This window comes from Neovison vison, chromosome 6 (assembly GCF_020171115.1).
Source record: "Neovison vison isolate M4711 chromosome 6, ASM_NN_V1, whole genome shotgun sequence".
In the NCBI taxonomy this organism is placed as follows: Eukaryota; Metazoa; Chordata; class Mammalia; order Carnivora; family Mustelidae; genus Neogale; species Neogale vison.
This window is the reverse complement of record NC_058096.1, coordinates 122,050,077-122,072,272: the sequence shown is the minus strand read 5'-3', so window position 1 is coordinate 122,072,272 and position 22,196 is coordinate 122,050,077. Positions and strand designations below refer to the sequence as shown.

At 41.4% G+C, this 22,196-nt stretch overlaps 1 protein-coding gene across 6 annotated transcripts in view; it reads left to right on the top strand.

Annotated features, from left to right (window-relative positions):
* LOC122908877 (protein mono-ADP-ribosyltransferase PARP15-like) overlaps positions 1 to 22,196 on the top strand; it is a 46,587-nt gene that overhangs the window by 22,688 nt on the left and 1,703 nt on the right. For 4 of the 6 annotated variants that reach the window (XM_044252210.1, XM_044252214.1, XM_044252213.1 and 1 more), the window contains 9 exons: positions 1,824 to 2,060; positions 3,008 to 3,229; positions 4,586 to 4,664; positions 6,997 to 7,146; positions 9,497 to 9,559; positions 10,585 to 10,752; positions 13,311 to 13,517; positions 18,045 to 18,178; positions 21,988 to 22,162. In XM_044252210.1, the coding sequence (XP_044108145.1) occupies positions 1,824 to 2,060; positions 3,008 to 3,229; positions 4,586 to 4,664; positions 6,997 to 7,146; positions 9,497 to 9,559; positions 10,585 to 10,752; positions 13,311 to 13,517; positions 18,045 to 18,178; positions 21,988 to 22,162 (1,435 nt within the window). The remainder of the gene's footprint in view (positions 1 to 1,823; positions 2,061 to 3,007; positions 3,230 to 4,585; positions 4,665 to 6,996; positions 7,147 to 9,496; positions 9,560 to 10,584; positions 10,753 to 13,310; positions 13,518 to 18,044; positions 18,179 to 21,987; positions 22,163 to 22,196) is intronic. The other 2 variants (XM_044252211.1, XM_044252215.1) reach the window with 2 other exon arrangements.

The window sequence follows — 22,196 nt, the reverse complement described above, 5'->3', positions numbered from 1 at the left end:
GTTAGGTTGATTATTAAACTCTTTCATCCCTGCAGGGTACCTATTCTCACGATTGGATGGTGCCACATCAACTTGGGAGTCCTCTAACTCTTCTCTGAGTTCCTTTCTCTATCCGACCAGTTTCGCAGCCTCCTCACACCCTCTCTCTTGCATATTCCCTTTCATTTTCATTGTCCTTCAGCATCCCTAGTCGCCTCTCTCACCCTCCAGTCTGCCCTCTCCCTCGCTGTTTGATGCATGTTCATCAAGTGCTTCCTCCTGCCTGTATCAGAAAGTCCAAAAAATAAGAGCTCTCAGAGTCTTCCACGGTCTGGCCCCCAATCTCTTTCCAGCCCTGTCTCTCACCATTAGCCCTCTCTGTTAGCTAAACTGGACTACTTCCTGACCTTTCTCCTGTGTCTTCTCAAACATTCACCCACCCAGAATCCTTATTGCTTTCTTTCTCCCTGTCCCAGCTTCCTTCCTTATCTTCTTTTTTTCCCCTAAGATTTTATTTATTCATTTGAGAGAGGGAGAGAGAGACACACAAACAAGAGACAGAGACAGAGAAAGCACAAGCAGGGGAAGAGGCAGAGGGAGAGGGAGAAGCAGACTCCCCTGAGCAGGGAGCCCAATGTGGGACCTGAAGATCATGACCTGAGTGGAAAGAAGACGCTCAACTGACTGAGCCACCCAGGTGCCCCATCCCTTATCCTCTTTGTAAAGACTTTACTAAGCAGTCCAGTCTGAAGGATTCCTGCCGTATTTGAAATTCTATAGCAATTACTAATTGTATTTTTTAACACAGAGTTTCTTTCGATTATCTTGAACTAATTTAAACCTTAAGAATATTTTACTGTTTTACATGTTAATATATTACTTCCCCAAACTGTGTAGGAATCAGTAAGCAGAGAGTGGGGTGAAGGTGGGCTGGATCTTGGGTTTTTTTTTCAAGCTTATTGACTTTTGTCGCTGCGGGAACTTCTCAGGTCCTAAGATTAGTTTATGTTAAGTAACCTCATATAAGATTGAGGTGGACCCAAGAGAGTGAAAAATGAAACTATTAAGTAGCCCAGTGACATAAAAACCTTTTAATTTACGATGAAGAAGTGCTCCCCAAGGAACCAGAATACTCAAAATCCACATGACCAAAGCATTCTCCCCTCCAAATTTGAATATGAAATCAGAAGAAATGGAGTTGAATGAATTGAATACTTAATATCTATTGGCATCAGGTCATGACCCCATCTCACCAAAGGGATAGCCTCAGCAGGCATTGGAGAACTCTTGATACCTCTGGACAGGCTTGAGGGGACACTGCCTACCTACACCTCAACGACTTTCCTTTATCTAGGCCTCCAAGGCTGATCAGACCCCACCCCCCTACCCTTCAGACAGACCCATTCTTTCTTTAGGTATGTTAATAAAGTCAGAACAATTACTCTCAGTTCCTACCTGCCTAAAAGCAACTCTTTCTTCCAAGGTCTCTCTCAACATTCTGTGTTTTTGTCTCTGTCTGTCTCACTGCCTTCCTCTTTCTGCATCTACCTTTCATTCAGATTCTCCTTCTTTGTCTATGGTTTCTGGTTTGCTCATTTTCATAGCCCTACTCTGATTCATCACATGTTGACTTGACATTGGTGGGTGATGCATTTCCTCTATTTCTAAGTTTTGGGGCTCACTCATTATGGTCACAATAGATTGTGAGCCCCCCAGGGTAGGGTTGACAGGTCAGTATGACAGACAAAACATGTCTTATGCATTACCCCACAATACTTGGCAAGTCGTAGGTGCTTAATAATTACTGATTCAATCTCTAACAAAATGTTGCTGTTTTCCTTAAGGCCCATGTGATTGTCAACACTGTTTCCCAGACACTTCAACTTGGAAATGGACCACTCTCCCGGGCTATTTTGCAGAAAGCTGGTCCAAAGCTCCAGGAAGAGTTGTATGCTGTCAAGCAGGGAGCAGTGGAAAAAATAGGTAGCATATTCATAACAAGTGGCTGTAAACTGAACTGCCAAGCTGTCTTCCATGTCGTGGCACCAAAGTGGGATAATGCAGCAGGGCGCTCTCAGCAGGTAGAGAAAATCCTTCATTCTCTACTTCATTGGTAGCTTTGGTAGTCTTCTGGCACTGTAGAGATCTGTGGTTCTCAAGCAAAGTGAATGTATTCCCCAGGGGACCTTTGGCTTGTTACATTGGTTACTGATCACTGGGAAGCGGGGGCCAGGGATGCGGCTAAATGTCCTACAATGTATACATCGGCCTCCACAACGCAAACTTTTCTGGACAAGGTTGAGAAGCCCTAGTATTGTCCATTTATTGACATCTTTATTACGTTCTGTAAACAGTCCATCATAGCTACCAGTGATTTCAGAATAATTGACCCTTGAAAGTAGTAACCATCCTGGGGTTCCCCAGGAATGATATCTGAAGATTAGTGTAATCATCCTTCAGTATGACAACAAGATGCAGCCAAAGCTGTGGTGAAGAATGAGGGGTCATTGCTCTTCTTTTGATGACTTCTCACCTCTACTCCCAACTTTCTTTTTTCAGAATATGAAAGTAATACAAGTATATTGCAGGAAATATAGAAAGTACAAAGACAAAAATAAAAATTATAATCCAGTCACCTGGAAATGAATGTGGTTAACATTTTATTGTATTCTCTTCAGGGCAATTTTATATTTTTTAGTTGGGATTCCCTTCCAGACATTTTTTTTTAATCCTGCTTTTTAAAAAATTAACAAAAACATTTATCCAATTTCCATAAACATTGCTTTTAATTGCAACAAGACACCGTTGTTTATGTAGCCATTCCCATACTATTGCAGCCTCCTTCCTGCATGAATTGCAATTTCTCTGGAATATCCTCTCTCCTCTTGTTTTCCCTTTCTGACTCCCTAGACCCAGACAAAGCCAGGAATAGCTGAGGAGACCTAGTCACGGTTGCTGGAGCCATAGCTCTTTCTCCTTCCTGCCATATTAAGCCCTAACTTAGAGGAATGTATTTTGTACATTTCAGATCATGGCAAATATAATCAAGAAATGTTTGGCAACTGTAGAAGAGTTATCTTTTTCATCCATCGTATTTCCCATGATTGGAACAGGAAATTTGAGATTTCCCAAAGCTATTTTTGCTAACCTAATCCTTTCGGAATTGTTCGAATTTAGTAGCAGAAGCTGGCGGAAAGCCTTACAAAAAGTTTACTTGCTGGTACATCTAGGTGATGATGAAATCCAACAGGTATGGTTACATATCTCTTCTCATCATTCTGACAAGTGAACCTCAGTGCAACCAGATGTCTTTGTGGATCTGTAAATAATAATGTTTTCACTTCCCTGTCCATGAGTGTTGGTTGCTGTGGGGGGGTTGTCATAAGACTTTATGAGATAATGCTGATAACTCACACAGTCCTTCCTAGACAGGTTAACAAGACACAAGATAATTGTACTTAAATTCCTAGGAGGAAGCAGAAAGTCATTGGCATAAAAGTGGCCCAGACATTCTAACACTGACTGAATGAAGCCCAAGTTATGGCTCTGTTTATAGGGAAAAGACCAAATAAGAGAAACCTCAAGAATTTAAGGGTTTTATGGATAGAGCACAGCTCGTCTGTAGAAGTCTGTGAGGGTCTAACGCTAGAAATAACAGTACAGTATTCAGTAGCAGAGAGGCAGTCAAAGCACATGAACTGAGCACTGAGCTGTTGACCTAGAGCTGGTTGGCCCAGTCTTACTACCAAAATCTGGTTCCCATTCTTGAAAAGTTATATTGATTTTATAAATTGTGCATAGTTATAGCAAAAATGCAAACAATATAGAAGTGCAAAGAAGAAAGGTACAGCTAGGTTTAAATTCCGGTTTTGCCACTTAAAGGCTGAGGGAGGCCACCTCTCCGAATTTCGGTTTTATTGTGTGTCAAGTGAATGTGGCAAGAACATCTCTCAAACTCGATGTGGAAACTAAGAAAAGATGTATTTGAGATATTTTGTGTGGTGTCTAGCGTGTAGCACGGCTTAAATCTGGTTGCAGAAGTAGTTACTACCGGGGCACCTGGGTGACTCAGTGGATTGAGCCGCTGCCTTCGACTCAGGTCATGATCTTGGGGTCCTGGGATCGAGCCCCACATGGGGCTCTCTGCTCAGCGGGGAGCCTGCTTCCTCCTCTCTCTCTCTGCCTGCTTCTATGCCCACTTCTGATCTCTGTCTGTTAAATAAATAAATAAAACATTAAAAAAAAAAAAGAAGTAGTTACTACCCTTTTGTTATCTGACTTTAAGGGCTATTGTTACAAATTACGAACATTAGCACTTTAAAAAGATAGCAAATATAAGGTTCTTTTCTGAATTCTTAGTTACTCTCAGGCGTCTAGGATAGAATTGTGGTCTTCCCATGAAATAAAGGAAATCAGCACTGGTATTTATTGAGAAAATGCCTAGGTTCGATGGCAATCCTGTAATAAAAAAGTCTCTGGGTAAGAGGAAATCCAGGGAGAACTATTGTTTCTAATTGATGTCTGGTGATCAGTACTACAAAGAATTGGATTAATATATTTACACAACATTGTTATAATCAGTAACTATATTTCTTTCTATTTCCAGGCATTTTTAGATGAATTCACTAAAGGGTTATATGGAAATCCCAACAAGGACAGGATTCTCACAACTGAAGGTAACCAAGGTCTGGCAAAGTTGTTCTGCTCAGAAAATATTTTGCTCTGCCTAGTGGTTCTTCAGTGGTAGCTGACATCAATAGAAGGAGACAAAGCTAATTCACATGCGGGACAGATCAGTGATGAAGGAGGTGTTAGAGCATGTTCCACTGAGCACACAAAGAATAAGTTACATGGATACGTGCTGCACACCCTGCAGACTCTAAGCCTAGGGTGGGTCATGTCCAGTGCGTCCAGAGAAAAGACCCAGAGACACCAATGGCGATACAGGTCTACTAGCGGAACTATGTGCAGGGAGTCCATAGTGGCCGGCTGGATACAGCCTCCGCTGCCAGGATCTACACACAGCAAGTTTTTATATCTTAGCTACTCACCCTAACAACTGTCAAGGGCCCGTCCCCCTCCTTGCACAGCCAGCGTTTCCAAGGAGATCAAGGCCTGCCTCTTGGACGGTCATCCTTATAAGAGGGATGTACAGGGCTGGACGCCTCCCCCCATACCCAGCCCCTGACTTTGAACACTGAACAACACGCTTTTCTGCATGTTCTGCTTGGTGGGAATATACAGGGAGGACGGGATCTCTACTTTCAAGACCATGATTAACGGGGGTCTTTGGGGTATGCTTGCACAAACTAGCAATCCAATGTGTACCGTACCAGATGTGAACCAAATCTGGTAATGAAGCCAGAGTTTCTAAGATATGATAATGAAAGATAACTGAGGATGAAGGAGGGGGGCGGTGGCCTGGGGTGAGAGCGGCGACCACCCTGCACCTTCCTCGATCATCCCCTGTGTGCTGCTTCACCTGCAGCAAGATTCTAGCACGAAGTGAAGGCCTACCTGGGGCTGCTGTGGGCTGAGTGCACAGAGGGGGACTCCCTGGACAGGCTGGGTCTGAAGCACTGCTGTTGCCTCCACATGCCATTGGCTCACGTGCTTATGATCAAGAAGCTGTGACCCTGCAGAGGTGACGGTGCTGGAGCCCGTCCACCACGCTGACCACGGGCAGCTGGGTCTTGCCCAGAGGTCATGCCACGGAGGGGTGGGTAGCTGAGAGCAGTGCCCCCCCCACAGCCTCCTGGGCACGTGTCCTCCCGCTCTGAGGGAACCATCCAGTAAAGGTCTTGAAGAACCACACACCCACACACAGAGAACTAAAATGTGGATGCACACTGAACTTCTCTGATTGCTTCTCTATATATATAATTTAATCTATACAGTGGCCTCCTGGGTGGGTGATTCTCTTGCCACTGCATCACATGGAAAAGGAGACTGAAAGGGACATTATGCCAACACGGTAAGGCTGATTTCCTCAGAGCAGCCTTGATCCTGTTATGCCAGCAAGATGCGAAGCCACAGGAAAGCTACTATGTGAAGTTAGTGAGCTGTTATTTAATCTTGGATGGGGGCGCCTGGGTGGCTCAGTTGGCGGAGCATCTGACTCCTGATTTCAGCTCTGGTCATGATCTCAGGGTTGTGAGGTTGAGCCCCGTGTTGGACTCCATGCTGGTGCAGAGTCTGCTTGAGATCCTCTCCCTCTGCACCCCGCCCCTGGCCCCCTGCCCTGCTCCAACATGTGCATATGTGCTCTCTCTCTCTATCTCAAATAAACAAAAATAAATCTTTCCCCAAATAATTGAACAAATGACCTCCACACCGAGACCATTTCCCTTTTCTGCAAAATGGATATAAAAGAATCACCTGGAGGGACATACTTTCTGTCATAAGACAAGTAAATTCTGGAGACTAAATGCACAGCATAGAGCTGGAGTTAATAATAATGTTCTGTATTTTCGAAGCTCACTAAGAGAGCAGATCCCGGGCGTTCTCACTACTCATACGTGCACGTACACACACACACACACTCCCTACACAAGATGGTAACTGTGGGAAATGATGGGTGTGCTGTGAGTCCAACTGGACAATCATTTCACAGCATACGTTCACTCCAGAGTCACATTGTACACCTTAAATATTTACATTTCTTATTTGTCATAGTTCAAAAAAGCTTGAAAAAAAGTTTCCCAGAGACATGAGCATGACATGAGGGGATACTTGGCCCTCTGCCCTTCCTCATGCCTTTCTCATAAGGCTGCAGCTACTTTTGCAGACAAGCTGACGGTCCAGTCAGGTGTTCCTGCTTCATCCTGTCTAACTGAGAAATTGATCCTCCTCCTGCCACAAAGCTTTACTTTTTAATTTCCTTAAAAAAGAAAACCCAACCAGGCATGGTACAGTTTGGGTTTATGTAGGTGGAAAGAAAGAAGACTGGGAAGAGAACAGTGGCCCCTTGTTGTTCATTCTCCAGCTACTCCTCCGTTTGCTTGCTTTTTTTTTCAGGGGCCTTCAGCCCTATCTCTAGCCCTGGAATCATTTCATATGGAATGAAAATCGGTGCAGTTACTTTCCAGATTGCTACTGGAGATATTAGCAAAGAAAAGGCAGATGTGATTGTAAACTCAACAACAAGAACATTTAATCTGAAATCAGGTACTTTATTTAAGCAATGTACGCGATTGTAACTATTAACATGACTCATGTGTGGGAAGGAAATTGTGGCTAATGTTGCCCGAGTAGAAGAGTGTGGTCGGACATATGTAGGCCCTGGAATCAGAAAGACCTGGGTTTGAATCCCAGCTCTGCCACTTACCATTGTGTGGCTTCGGGACAATCACTTTATCCCCTCTGAGCCTCAGTTTCTCTGTCTGTCAAATGCTGATTTCCCAGAGGATTAGATGGGGCACAGCAATGTGAAGATGAGGTGGGAGCCATGCACTGGACTTAGTCTAGGTTAGCTCTTGACCCCTTTCTAGCTCTGAACCATCAAAATTCCACACTTCTAATTTAATAAGTTTGTTTTATTTTTATTTGTTTATTTATTTATTTATTTTTAGATTCCATCTTATATTTTTATTTATTTATTTTACTTATTTTCAGCATAGCAGTATTCATTATTTTTGCACCACACCCAGTGCTCCATGCAATCCGTGCCCTCTATAATACCCACCACCTGGTACCCCAACCTCCCCCCGCCACTCCAAATCCCTCAGATTGTTTTTCAGAGTCCATAGTCTCTCATGATTCACCTCCCCTTCCAATTTCCCCCAACTCCCTTCTCCTCTCTAATAATAAGTTTGTTTTATTTTTATTTCCCTTTCTATATAACTGAGTTGGCACTCATATCTCACTTCTTATAATCTTCCTTATGTTACACTGACCCAAAAATGAAATTCAACCCCTTTTTCTTGATTTATGCTGGAATGTCTGAGCACCTCCAGTGAAGGAGCATCTTTAAGCATGTCCTCCCCACGTGTCTGTTTGGGTATAACTTGCATACATGTACTCTCATGTGAATATATTTTTATTACAAGTATTAAATTTTAAATTAAAAGAGTAAGATAAAACATAAATAGAAAGAGAAGTTTCAATATTTTCTAAGCTGCAAAATACTATAGCATTTACTATGCAGGAAGTGACTATGTAGACTATCCATCCAATGTATTGGTCATTCACAAATGCAGACATCAAGGACATTCAATCATGTAAAATGTGACAGGTTGAACATGGGCATTTTTACCTGCCTTCTTTTAAAATTCCATTAAAGCAACAGTAAAGGAAATAAAACCCAAAAGGAAAAAGAGAGCTGGAGTGTATTTTTAGAATATGAGAAGAAGCTAGCCAGTGGTGAAAACTTAGAATATGCAGGAGAGAATGGTAGTCCCTAGAGACACAGAAGTGGGAGCACCTAGATAGATGATAGGTAGATAAATAGATAGAGGATAGATTGATCTTTTTTTTTTTAAAGATTTTATTTATTTATTTGACAGAGAGAGATCACAAGTAGGCAGAGAGGCAGGCAGAGAGAGAGAGAGAGAGGAAGCAGGCTCCCCGCTGAGCAGAGAGCCCGATGCGGGACTCGATCCCAGGACCCTGAGATCATGACCTGAGCCGAAGGCAGCGGCTTAACCCACTGAGCCACCCAGGCGCCCCGATAGATTGATCTTTATAATGATAAAATAACTAAAAATTATTCAATGCTTTGAGTGGGCCAGATTCTGCACGAAGCATCTTTTATCCATTCTCTTTCAACGTTCAAATAACCCATGTTAGGGGAGTAGTGTGCCAGACTCTATAATAGTTGCGGAACTGACTAGGCCCATGTTAGCCAGTAAGTGGCAGAGGCGACCCTAACCCAGGTTGTCACATGCATAGGCTGTGCTTTCGACCGCTCAACCCCGCCATCACCAGCAATAACCAAGTGGTGAAGCTCCAGCCTCGACCGGAAGATTCACAGGACTAAAGGCAGCCAGCTGTGTGTCTACCTGTGAAAAAATAACACAAAAACCACAGAACTTCTGTGAAATGCTCAGTGGTGTTTCAGTTTTGAGCTCCATGCTTCTCATTAGTATCTGAACTTTCATTTTTATGTTTTTCAACTTTATGAAATAATAAGGTTAGAATGCAAAAAATTTCAAATAACTGCAAAAATATCCCTGTACAGATAGAGCCTGTAGAGCTCCAGACACAGGGGACTGTCCACTATTAGGCAGTTTCCTCATGCTGTAGTTCAGAGTGTTTATTACTCAGCCTGAATGAAAGTTGCTATGGAAACAGTGTTTTTTTCTGTGGGGGCCATCAATGAATTATGCACAAAGGGGTGAGCTGGACAAAAGTCTAATGTACAAAAGCTATAATCATGCATTGCATTTGAACTAATGCTTTTTATTTTAACTAATTTAAATTTATTTTAATTTCATTAATTAAATATTACATTTAATTAACTTAAAATAAGTTTAATTTATTTAAATTAATTTTAACTTAATGGTTTTTTCTTACTTAGGGGTGTCAAAAGCAATTTTAGAAGGTGCCGGACCAGCTGTGGAAAATGAATGTGTTGTACTAGGTATGGTTACATGTTACTTTTGGTTATGACCCCTAGGAGATTAGAGGGCTGAGAAGACTGTAATAGGACCTACAGGAGGAGTAAGTGGTGAGCACTTTGGAAAGAGGTTGATTCTCTGGGAGAGCAGATCCAGGGGGTGTGACTTTATGACTTTGGGAAGTAATCCTCCCTTTCACCATCCCACCTGTCTTTTCCTAACTATTAAACAGGGCCTAGGCCTGGCTCCTAGTAGTCCAGCCTCCACCACTTACTGAGGGATCCTGAGCCTGCCATCTGATCTATAAGAGCTTTTTTTCTCTTATCTGTGAGCTGGTTCTGGGTTCTATTAACCAGGCAGGAGTATGGTAATGGCTTCCCCGCGGGTGGGTGTGAACATCAGGACAAGGAACAGGAAAAGTTGCCTAAAGTGCTGTATAAGTCATCTTTCTCTTTCCCCAACCTTGTTCTACTTGTGATAGGACATCATCTACCTGACATGAGTCAGGGTGGAACCTGGGTGGGTCTGAGGTGTTCTTGAACACCAATTCTCCAATTCTTGCACACCACCAAATGCATTGCTTTTCTCTCCTTGAAAAACGAATCTAGCCGAATAAGCATAGACATTGCTCTTCTAGACAACAATTTGGGGGTTAAGAGGTCTGGACATTGACTGCTTGGGTTCAAATCCCAGGCAATCTTTGCTGTGGACCTTACCTTTCTGAGCTTCTGTTGAATCTGTGAAATGGACAAAATAGTACCTACCAATAGCCTTGTTTTGAGGATTGAGTAGACCAAAGGAGGTAGAGTGCTTTTGAATAGCACCCCACATATTCAACAATGTCGTTGTCGAGTTAAAGAATCCTGATTGTACAGAAAATGAGCCTGGCACAGTCCCAGCGAGTGAAACCAGCTAGATGGAGGGAGGCTGGACTTGTTCAGAAATCATCACAGCTTTCTACAACGGCAGCTGCTTTCATGGCTTGGTGATCCTCTTGCCGCTTCCTGTAAGTAACTGCTGTGTGTTTCCTTTTCTTCCCTTGTTCCAGCTGCACAGCCTCACAGAGATTTTATAGTTACACAAGGTGGAAACTTGATGTGCAAGATAATAATCCATGTTCTTGGGGAAAATGATGTCAGGAAAACGGTCTCCACTGTTCTAGAAGAGTGTGAGCAGAGGAAGTACACTTCTGTTTCCCTTCCGGCCATCGGAACAGGTTTGTAGCCTCTCATCAATCCAAGATTCTGAATCATCCACATTCCTTTAGACTTTGCCTCACTGTTAGTGAATTCATTGCTGAGTCCAGGCAGCGATAGTGATGTAAATCAGAGAGTCCACCAACTTGCAGACCCGGAGGGCCATCTCTGGGGCCTATGCCTCTAATACATCTTTATTCTTTATTGTATGTTCCCCAGGTATCTTTGCATGTTTGGCCCTTAACGCCATGGTGTTCTTACTGTTCATGTTTTTCCTTGGGGTGATTTGTTTGCTCTTACTGTATCTGTTAACCTTTTTGCACTGACTCTCGGATCAGCATTTCTCCTTCCCCCGGATTTCCTCTGGCAGATATCTGTTACCAGAGACTTTATGGCAGAATCCAAACTCATCCTCATCATCCCTTGCAAACAACCACCTTTCCTGAGTTGTCCCATTTTCTAGATCTCCTCCTTCGGTGGTACCACGATGCTCTGGCTATCCTGCCGGCTTGCTTCTTTGTGCCCCCAGACCCCACAGTCAGCACATTCTACTTAGTCTTCTCCCAGGGGTTATTCAGTGTCAGCCTTGCTTCTGGTTTCCAAAACTTTAATATGTCCACTATTGGGTTGACTGCAGCATCTCCTACTGGCTCTCATTCATGCATTTATTAGATTGAAAGGCTGTTTCCCAGGCCTGCTGCAAGTTCTGAGGCATAAAGTCATGAGTAGGATGCAGTTGCTTTCCTTAAGCAAGAAGCTCGGTCCATCCTACTCCCAGTTTCTAGGAAAACATTTCCTCCTCATCTCTATCATAGCATACAATAAGTTGCTCTTAGTTGAAGGTGATGCTAATGACCAGTTCCCTGATTCATTCATGCTCAGTCACGCAAGCTTTTTAAAAGGGCCTGGGAGGGCCCTAACAATGCCATCACATGATCGTATGATTCATAAAGTTTCAAAAGAAAGATTTTTTAACCTCTGTGGGTCAGGATCACTGTTTCTTCTCACTTTGACTTCTCAGACTTTTCCTGACACTGAGCATTGGAAAGGCTGTGAGCATTTTTGGAATATGGCTAAGGAAAGTTGATGTAGGAATATGGTTTTTCAAAATTTCAAAATTTATACTTTATTGTGATTTCTTTTTTGATTATAAATAGTCCCTTTTATATATAGTTTTATGTTTTTATTTTGTGTTCTTTTTCTGATATGTATAAATTTTAAACCCTTTAAAACCTAGACCCACCCATGACTCTTAGTTTCCCCATTTTGCAGATAAGAATTTGAAGTATTAGTGTACAAGGTCACATAGCTAGTCAGCAACATAGCGAGGATCAAACCCAGGCAGCGTGGTCTGTACATTTCAAACTTTACATTGTTTTTTTATGTTACACTTTTTTTTGTTACCATTATGCTCTTAATTACTATACTGTTAGCTGCCACGTTCTTATCTCTATGAGCTATTACTTCTATTATCACCGCAATTATATAAAATGGAGTAAATTGAAGTTTGGAGGTGTTGTGGGCTGAGTTATGTTCTCCCTGCCAAATTCGTATGTTGAAGCTGTGATTCCCAGTACCTCAGAATGTAACTATATTTGATGAGAGGTTCTATCAAGAGATAATTAAGTTAAAATGAGGTCATGAGGGTGGTCCCTAATCCAATATGACCAGTGTCCTTGTTAGTTGGGAGATTAGAACATCCAGATACAGAGAGAAGACCATATGAAGACATAAGGAAAAGACAGCTATCTACAAGTCTCAGAGAACTCAAATCAGTCTTTCCAAAACCTCAATATCAGACTTCTAGCCTCCAGAATTGTGAGAAAATACATTTGTGTTGCCTAAGCCACCAATTACGGCAGTTTGTTATCATCCCTAGCCAACTGATATGAGAGGAATTGAATGACTTAGCCAAGATCCCACAGCTAATCAGTGGAGATCCAGGACATGAACCCAGTTCTTCTGCACCCGGATCACATGGTCTGTTCTCTGGGCTGCCAGTGCCCTGCAGTTCAAGACCACCAGGAGCACACACTATGAGGAACGATGCAGCATCTCAACCAAGAGGTCGTTAAGGACTATTAGTAGATCTGAGCTTGTGCTGGTTAACTTTGTGGTGGTCTCAAGTACATGGGGTTTTGCTCTGGATTGGATTCTTTGAGGAAGCAGGCATGGTTCTATGATTGGATATCTTACCTGGAAGAGGCAAAGAAAATGGCCAAAGTTGTGATTATTAATGAAGCAGCACTTGCTCCTACTAGTTAAGATGGGGAATGTTTGGCCATTTTTGTGGTTTGGATAGTGTTCATGTTTTTGCCTGGTCAGACATGATTATCCAGTGGTTGTGCTGGGCTAAATTGATCACAGCCACAGAGTGGTTACATCAGATGATATTCTATGACATTGTTTGTGTTCAGCCAGAGGCCACAAACACCCAGCTAGGAGTGCCAGATCCATTTCCGCTGTCGGGCTGCTTGCTTCTGTCTCAACACCAAAACCCAGGTTTGCCAGATTTCATCACTTGACTAACACCAGCTAAAGCTTCTTTTGGTCACTTAAAAAAATGTTTCTTTTGCAGGAAATGCTGGAAAAAACCCAGCCACAGTTGCTGATGATATGATCAGTGCTGTTATAGACTTCGCACAGAAACATCCCATCCCATCATTACGGAGAGTTAAAGTCGTCCTCTTTCTATTTGAATTGCTACATGTATTCTATGACAACATGAAAAAGAGAGAGAAGTCCTCATCACCTGTCCTTCAGTCCACACGCTTCGGGACTGCATGTAAATGATCTTCTTCAAAAAATCATGTGGTTATCTCTCCTATCACTTAGCAAATGTGTAGCTATTAATGCTCATTGTTTTATCAGTTTTAGGATTCTACAGATAGCCTCCTATAATATGTGGGAAAATACAAGAACTATGGAATGCAGCCTCCTATCTGCCAATGATTCTGAGGGCAGAATCACTTCTGGGAAGCAGGAATAGCAAAGGAACAGGAAGAGAATAGGAATGAGAAAGCAGAAGAGGGGGATGGACTTTGAAAATCCTAAGCCAGTTACCTCATTATTTAATTATGGATTATTATCGACCCTCAGTGCTCTTTGTAGCTATGAACCAGCTGACCGATACTCATTTATTGATTATCCACCACTAGACAAGTTAGCCTGACAATGGAAGCAGATGGAAGAAGGGAGTGGTCAGGGCCATTTGGTTGTACTACTTCCTGAGCAGGCAGATTGCTAGTTTCTTCTCTGTGAGATGGGTGTTTATGCATAATGTTTAAGTATCTATTGACCTGCTCCTCTTTCCCCATTTTGAGGCTTCTGTACTGCTGTGAAAATAACTAGAAAAGCAGCTTCCTCTTGCAATCACGGTTTTTGCCCATTTTGGGCACTCACTCATAGAGCAGTGTGGGTTTTACTAGTGATGAAGCACACCTGTCATCAGCAGCTGTCTCTAAACTGGAAATTCTTGCCTGACCCTGCCAGTAAGAATTTCAGTTTTCTCTATACTTAACCTACTGATAACTATTCAATGTGCCTTCATGTATAACACATGTAAGAGCTACACACGCACACACACACACAAAGTAAATAAAAATGAAAATAGCAGTTGGGTCTGTTAATATTCTTGTAATAGCAAGTAATAGAAAATCCAATTTAAACTGATTTATGGAAAAATGGAATTAATTGGCTCACATGACTATTAAAGTCCAGGCATACCTGGCTTCAGGGCCAGTTTGATCCAGGTGCTCATATTATATAATCTATATATATATATTTCTTCATCTCTCTTCTTCATCTGAATTTCTTCATCTCTCACTCTCTTGTCAGCTGTGTTGTCTTTATTCTCAGGTTTCACATGGTTAAAGATGGCAGCTAACAGTTTCAGGACCATATGCCTACACAGTCAGATCCAATAGGAAAAGGTATATCCGGGGGTAATATATACTCATCACAGGAATGTGATGCCTGGGAACAGAGCTGTTCACATAAGGCAGAAATTCCTTCTGACTGAATCAGCTTAGGTCATCATTGCAGCTAGGGAACTGGAACTATACAAATCAGCCAACCCAGAGTCACATGCTCTATTCTTGAACTGAAGGGGATCACTCTGAAGCAATGAGGAAGAGTTGTTCACCAAAGGAAATTCAAGATGCTTTTAACAGAAGAAGGGGAAGAGGCTGCTGGATGGTTAAAAATAACACATACCTACTAGAGTACCAAGGGATATGTAAATTAACATTTCCCCCTTCGGTCCTTGCAGAAGAAAATTTGTATTTAAATACAAATTAACTGGTTCATCCACTCCCTGTTTACACCAAGAATTTAAAATGACTTCTGAAATTTAAAAAACAGGGAGGGGTACCTGGGTGGCTCAGTCGGTTAAATGTTCCAGTCTTGATTTTCCCTCAGGATGTGGTCTCAGGGTCATGAGATGGAGCCCTAGGTTGGGCTCTGCCCTGGGCATGGAGCCTGCTTAAGATTCTCTCTCCTTCTCTCCCTCTGATCTCCCTGCTCATTTCTCTCTTAAAAAAAAAAAAAGAAAGAAAGAAAGAATAAGAGACAAGCAAACAAAAGATAAGTAAAATGAGCAGACCAGTGACCCAATGAATGGCACTTGGGGCAAAACCAAACAACAACAAAACTGCCTTACATAATCTTTGTTGTTAGATGAAAGGAATAATACAGATAAAATGTCAGATAAAAACAAGTTTGTTGGCAGAGATAAACTTGGTTTTAGTAAGAATTTATCATGTGGATTTTTTTTTTTTTCATCTTGTGGACTTCTTTAAAGAGAACTTACAGAGGACAACTTGGAGTTTCATTTGAGCAAATGATACACAATTGCTTTTCCAAAGCACATTTAAGCTATTCATTGATTCAGAGCACTGTTACTGGGCACGAATTAAATATCACACCCTAGAGACACAGATTTGGGAGTCATGTAAATAGGTGGGAGTTGAAGTCATGGAGTGTGGCTCCAACTATCCATGGAGACTATGAAGGTGGAGAGAACGAAGCTGAAGGCAGAGCCAGGATTCTTGGTGTGTCGTCCTACCCCTACCTGTGGAGAGGAACCTGAGGCAGGCTGCACAAGGAGAGGTGTAGGAGGGCATTTACCCCAAACATCAGGAATGGAAAAGTAGATTGAGCTTTATCTTTTAAAAGAGATTTATAGGAAAAGCACTCAGGAAAGTGCCTGGTACCTGGTAAACACTTGAAAAAAGGTAGCCATCATGTTACCGCCAATAAAGCACTGGGCTGAGAGTCACTAGAACACAATCCTTTCCTTCCTTGGATGGTGGCCTTCCATGTAACATTGGATATGTGAGTACTCAGCCTTCCTGGAGCTCAGCTTTCTCATCTCTAAATTGTCCAGGGACACCTTCTGTCCACAAGCAGAATAAGTAGCGCAGTTTGGTGTGGTTTAAGGGTGTGATTTAAGTTGTTCATCTCAAGAAAATACCCTTGTTTTTAAACTTTCCTCCCTTTTTATGTTTATTTTTATTTTTTAAAGATTCTTTATTTTAGTTTAGAGAGGAAAATGAGAGAAAGAGAGAGTGCCAGAGTGGAAGGGTGGGGAAGGGCAGAGGAAAAGAGAGAAAATCTGAAGCAGACTGCACTGAGCACAGAACCTGCCACTGACCTTGATCCCATGACCCCGAAATCATGACCTGAGCTGAAATCAAGAGTTGGACGCCCAACTGACTGAGCCACCGAGGTGCTCCTTACTCCTTCTTTAAATACAAATGCCTCTAGGATGTAGAAAATATCAAGTTTAATTATTTTTTTAAGAATAATAACTATGTTTGTAAAGGATTCCCTAAAAGCGTTTTTACAACCTTTATTGTATTTTAAACTTGAAACAATCCCATGAGGTGACAAATAGAGCAGATTCTATCAGTTCCATTTTACAAAAGAGAAAATGAAAACTCACTCAAACTTGATACTACTTGTTCCATACCCTATCGCTGGGCACAGGGTGAGGCTGAGCAGGTCTTCTGATTCCAAGCACTGGTATTTTCTGCTCTGCAACCTCATGACATGAAAGGAAGAGAGAGCCCAAAGAAAAACTTGACTTGCTTCTCAGGCATGCCTCTGTATTTGGAGAAAAGAAAGTAGCAGGTTTGAGGAGACTCTAAGACCTAGGACTTCACATTACTAGGCCAAAGCTTTGGAGGGAGTGGACAGTGGGAGAAGGGAAAGAATTTAATTTGCACACACTATACATCCTGCTGTGGGAAACTTCTCCAGGAAAAATTCTTCAAGTAGAATTTGAAGACCGCTTCCAGATTAGGCTTTGATGCTTGCCTTTGTGAACAGAACTTCATTCCCTGGATGGACTGCTAAACAGGAAGAGAGTACCTGGTTGCTCTCCCAGCCCTGGATATCTTGCACTAAAAATGAGTAAATTCTGGCTTTGTTTGTAAGGAGAAATCCTTTGGCCTTTACCTGTGGTGTTGTGCCATTTGCTGACATTTCCTTCTCTAACACAGTCTGTCCATAGTTCTCCTTGTCATGCCATCTCAGCAACTTGGTGTGTAGTCTCAATGTATTAGAAGGTTCTGGAGGCCATTGGAAAGCAAAGGAAAATTTTGAGCATCATCACCTTATGTGAAAGTGTTCACTTAGTATTTCCGCTGTTTTCTTTATATGGTGCTTTCTCTACTTTGGAAATAGAAGGTAGGCTATAGAACAATGTCTTTAAATATCTTTAACAAGGTAATCACATTTCAAAAGAAAAATAATAACCACAATAAATAAAACTGATAAACATGAAAACATTGATGAATTGGCTTTCATGTTTACACATCAGGTTTTTTTAAAAACTTTTTTTAAAGTGGGCTTCACACCCAGTATGGAGCCCACAGTGGGGCTTGAACTCATGACCATGAGATTGACCCCTGAACTGATATCCAGAGTTGGATGCTCAACCACTTGAGCCACCTAGGAACCCCAACACATCAGTTTCTTATGGAATTCATTCCATAGAGCTTTCTGGGGAAATTATAATTTCAAGCTATAGTGAATGAAATTATACCTAAATACTTGAGCTAGGGCATTAGATAATATATGTCATATTAACATCAGAACTGTTCATTCCATCTGTGTTTACCAACTGAGAATGGATAAAAGCAGCAACTGAAATGTGTAGCTTTCTTGTTTTTTGTTTTGTTTTGTTTTGTTTTTTCTTATTCAAAAGACCAGGATTAGATGAATGTGAAATAAGAGCATAGGAAGTGCCCTGATTTTCAGAGATCCCTGGAAATGGATATTGTGTTTTCACCAAATGTTGACTTTTCAGGTAATCTTCCTGAACACTGGGCTGAAATGAATCAGCAGCTATCCTGTGTGATTGAGCTACTCCCCGGACAGTCAGAATATGACACCGTAAAGGACAAGTTCTCTGAGACTTGTCCTTCCTATGAAATAGAGAAGGTAATATTTTATTTAAAAATTACTTCTTTTTAAAAAATTACTTCTTTTAACTATCAAAGAACTACTAACATGAATGCCATCTTTTAAAAATAACACTCCTCCTTCCTTTGTACCTTACTATATTTATTTTAATTAGACTAACTCAACCTCCATAGATTTCAAATCTAATGTTCATTCATTAACAGTAATGAAGAATATTCCCCAAAGCGACATTTATATGTTTGGATACGTTCACTTACAATTTACAAACAAACCCATTCAAACTGATTAAACAAGGAGAAATGTATTAGAAATGTCCAGAAGTAGGATGGTCTTTGGAATAGCTGGATCCAGTTTCTCTGGCTTTGCCATCCACAGGGTCAGCTTCATGTAGAGGCTGGACTCTCTTCATAATTGTAGGATGGCTGTGCATGGCAATCAGGGCATCTCTGCTTCCTCCATTCACAACCCATGGAAGGGACACAACCACCGGACAAGAGTCCCAGGCTTTGAGTTGAGCAGAGCACTCCAACCAGTCTATGTCCCAAGAGTGCTATTTGCTGATTGGCTTGGACCTGGGCTATCAAATGCCATCATTGTACAATCCCATCATGACATTACCCTGATTGGTTAGACCCACTTAGGCTCCGCCTAATTCTCCACTTAAGTGGAGAACTGTAGTGAGTCCAACTCCACCCAGACCAGCAGTTGCTGTACAATGGGAATGAATTAGAATGGATGTTCAGGGATTCTCACAATGTTCACCATGCTGCATAAAAATTTTAACCAGCAAACTACAGGAGTTTATTAGAAGGTCATTATCACACCCTGTTATCAGAGCAGGGTGTGACATCCTAGTCATTTAAAAATCTGGCTGCTACTTCCATAAAACTGTGTACTCAATCACATTATAGCATTTAAGAAATTGTGCTTTCATAAGCTTTCATGTGCCTGACTCCCCCATTAGACAGTGGGGTTCTTAAAGTAGGAATTGCATTCCCATTACCTATCCTGGTGCCTAGCATATCGTAGGACACAATACCTACAGAATGCACTTTCTTCCTGAGAAAGAAAGAGAATCCAAAGAGACAGACTCCTGCAGAAAGGACAGAATTTAAAGGAAGAGATGCTTCATTGATATTAAAAGCTGTTGAGAGTATAAGAACCTTGTTCAATTGTGTTTACCCAATATCTGGCCAACTTTCTTGGCTCTTATTCTTCTATTATACCCATGTTGAAACACCTCACTTTTGGATTAATTCCATAATATACTTTCTCTCTTGCTGCCCCTAGATAAAATCATTATTAATTCCTGGTTGCCAACCTCTGCTGGACTCTCCAGGTGCCTGGAATCCTTTATTGCTTCTTCCAGTAAACTCCTTCATGCATTCCCCTTTGCAGAATTTCAGCACTCTGCTTGAGGTCTTCATCTGTCTCAGAACAACTTTCCTTCCTGCTTTTATTACTTGACTTCTCCTCAACACCTGTTATAGGTAACTGCTCCATTCTTCTCATATGGTAATTGTCTTTCTCTGTCTGACTTATTTCACTTAGCATAATGCCCTCAAGGTCCATGGCAAGATTTTTTGCTTTTTCATATCCGGATTGTAGTGGGTGTGTGTGTGTGTGTGTGTGTGTGTGTGACATTTTCATTACCCATTCATGTATCAGTGGACACTTGGGTTGCTTCCATATCTTAGCTATTATGAATAATGCTGCAGTGAACATGGGGGTGCACACAGTTCTTCTTGAACTCTCTTCTTTTGTTTCTAGGACATCATGCTTTCGGATTTTTTCCTCTTTCCCTAGACTTAGATTACCTGGATCCTTTTCTTTTGCTTTCATACTCTGTGTTGTGTTCTCCTAACCAACCCCTTATCACTCTGAGAGGCAGAGATTTTTTTGTCTTTCTCCCCCAATAGACTGAAAGTTTCTTTCAGAGATCCAACACATGCTTTATTCATAGTAGATATACTCAGTAATCATCTATTGAATATCTAGAATATCTTGAATAGATGATTACTGAGTATATGTTAGATTCATTTTCTAGAAGGAAGGAGAACCAGTAGAGAATGATATATTGAAAAAAAAAGTTAAAGGAAGACAAAATTTCAAGGATGGGAATGATTCATGGTTTGAAATGCTATTGAAAGTCTAGAAAGAAATAGTCATTAGAGTTATGAGGTGATTTGTGACCATAATTAGAACAATGGAGGAGGGGCGCCTGGGTGGCTCAGTGGGTTAAGCCGCTGCCTTCGGCTCAGGTCATGATCTCACGGTTCTGGGATCGAGTCCTACATCAGGCTCTCTGCTCAGCAGGGAGCCTGTTTCCTTCTCTCTCTGTGCCTGCCTCTCCGTCTACTTGTGATTTCTCTCTGTCAAATAAATAAAATCCTTAAAAAAAAAAAAAGAACAATGGAGGAGAACTGTTGTTGGAAGAAGCCAATGGAATGGTTTTAGAGATCAGAAGGACTTAAGGAAATAATTACCAAATGACTACAAATTTTTGAGTAGGAATTTGTTTTAATTTTCTTTTAATTTATTTAGATTATTATTATTATTTAAGTAAGCTCCATGCCCAGCATAGAGTCTAATACTGGGCTTGAACTCACAACTGTGAGATCAAGACCTGACCTGAAATCAAGAGTCAGTGACTATCTGACTCTTGGTTTTGGCTCAGGTTGTGGTCTTATGGTCATGAGATTGAGCCCCACCTCTGGCTCCAGGCTCAGCATGGAGTCTACTTGAGATACTCTCTCCTTCTGCCTCTGCCCTTCCTGCCTGTACTCTGTGTCTCTGTCTCTGTCTCTGTCTCTCTCTCTCTCTCAAATAGATAAATAAATCTTAAAATGAAAAAAAAGGAGTGAGATGCTTAACTGACTGAACCACTCAGGCACCCCTTATTTATTTATTTATTTATTTATTTACTTATTTACTTACTTACTTATTTATTTATAAAGGGGAAAGAGAGAGAGAGAGAGAAATGGGGGAGGAGCTGAGAGAGAGGGAGAGACAAAGAATCTTAAACAGGCTCCAAGCCCAGTGTGGAGCCTGACATGGGATTCTATCATAACCCTAAGATCACAACCTATGCCAAAATCAAGAGTTAGACACTTAACCAACTGAGCCACTCAGGTGCCCCTTGAATAAGAATTGGAATGTGAATGAATCTCCAGGAATTCCAGATAATATCTATAGGCAAATGTTTTTATATAACTTATAAATTCTATTATATAAAATAGATTATAATAAGCACTATTACAAAGTATAGATACTCTTAACCTAGTCTTTTCCTAAGGGCAGAAAGCAGAGATGCCTGGATGGTTCAGTTAGTTAAGTGTCTGCCTTCAGCTCAGGTCATGTCTCGGGGTCCTGGGATTGAGTCCTGCATTGGGCTCCCTGCTCAACAGGGAGCCTGCTTCTCCGTCTGCCTGCCATTCCCCCTGCTTGTGTGCTCTTTCTCTCTCTCTCTCATTCTCTGGCAAATAAATGAATAAAATATTTAAAAAAAATAAAAGCAGAAAGCTACCTATTCTCTGAATTAATTGCCTGTTGATTTGCATTTTCTTTTCTTTTTCCTTTTTCCCCTCCTCCAGTCCTCCTTCTCCTCTAACTTGCTATTTTAAATCCACAACAAACATTTGCTCAGCAAGGAGCCTGCTTCCTCCTCTCTCTCTCTGCCTGCTTCTCTGCCTACTTGTGATCTCTCTCTGTCAAATAAATAAATAAAATCTTTAAAAATAAATAAATAAATAAATAAATCCACAACAAACACAATACACTGAGCTCTAAAGTCATTTTCAAAATATTTTGCTTTTTGTCATTTGTAGATTGAAAGGATACAGAATGTATGTATCTGGCAGAGCTACCAGATAAAGAAAAACCACATGGACATGAAGAATGGCCATACAGATAATGAGAGAATCCTGTTCCATGGGACAGATGCAGACTCAGTGCCATATGTCAATGAGCATGGCTTTAATCGCAGTTATGCTGGGAAGAATGGTAAGGAAGCAAGTAATCTGGCTGACTAGAATGA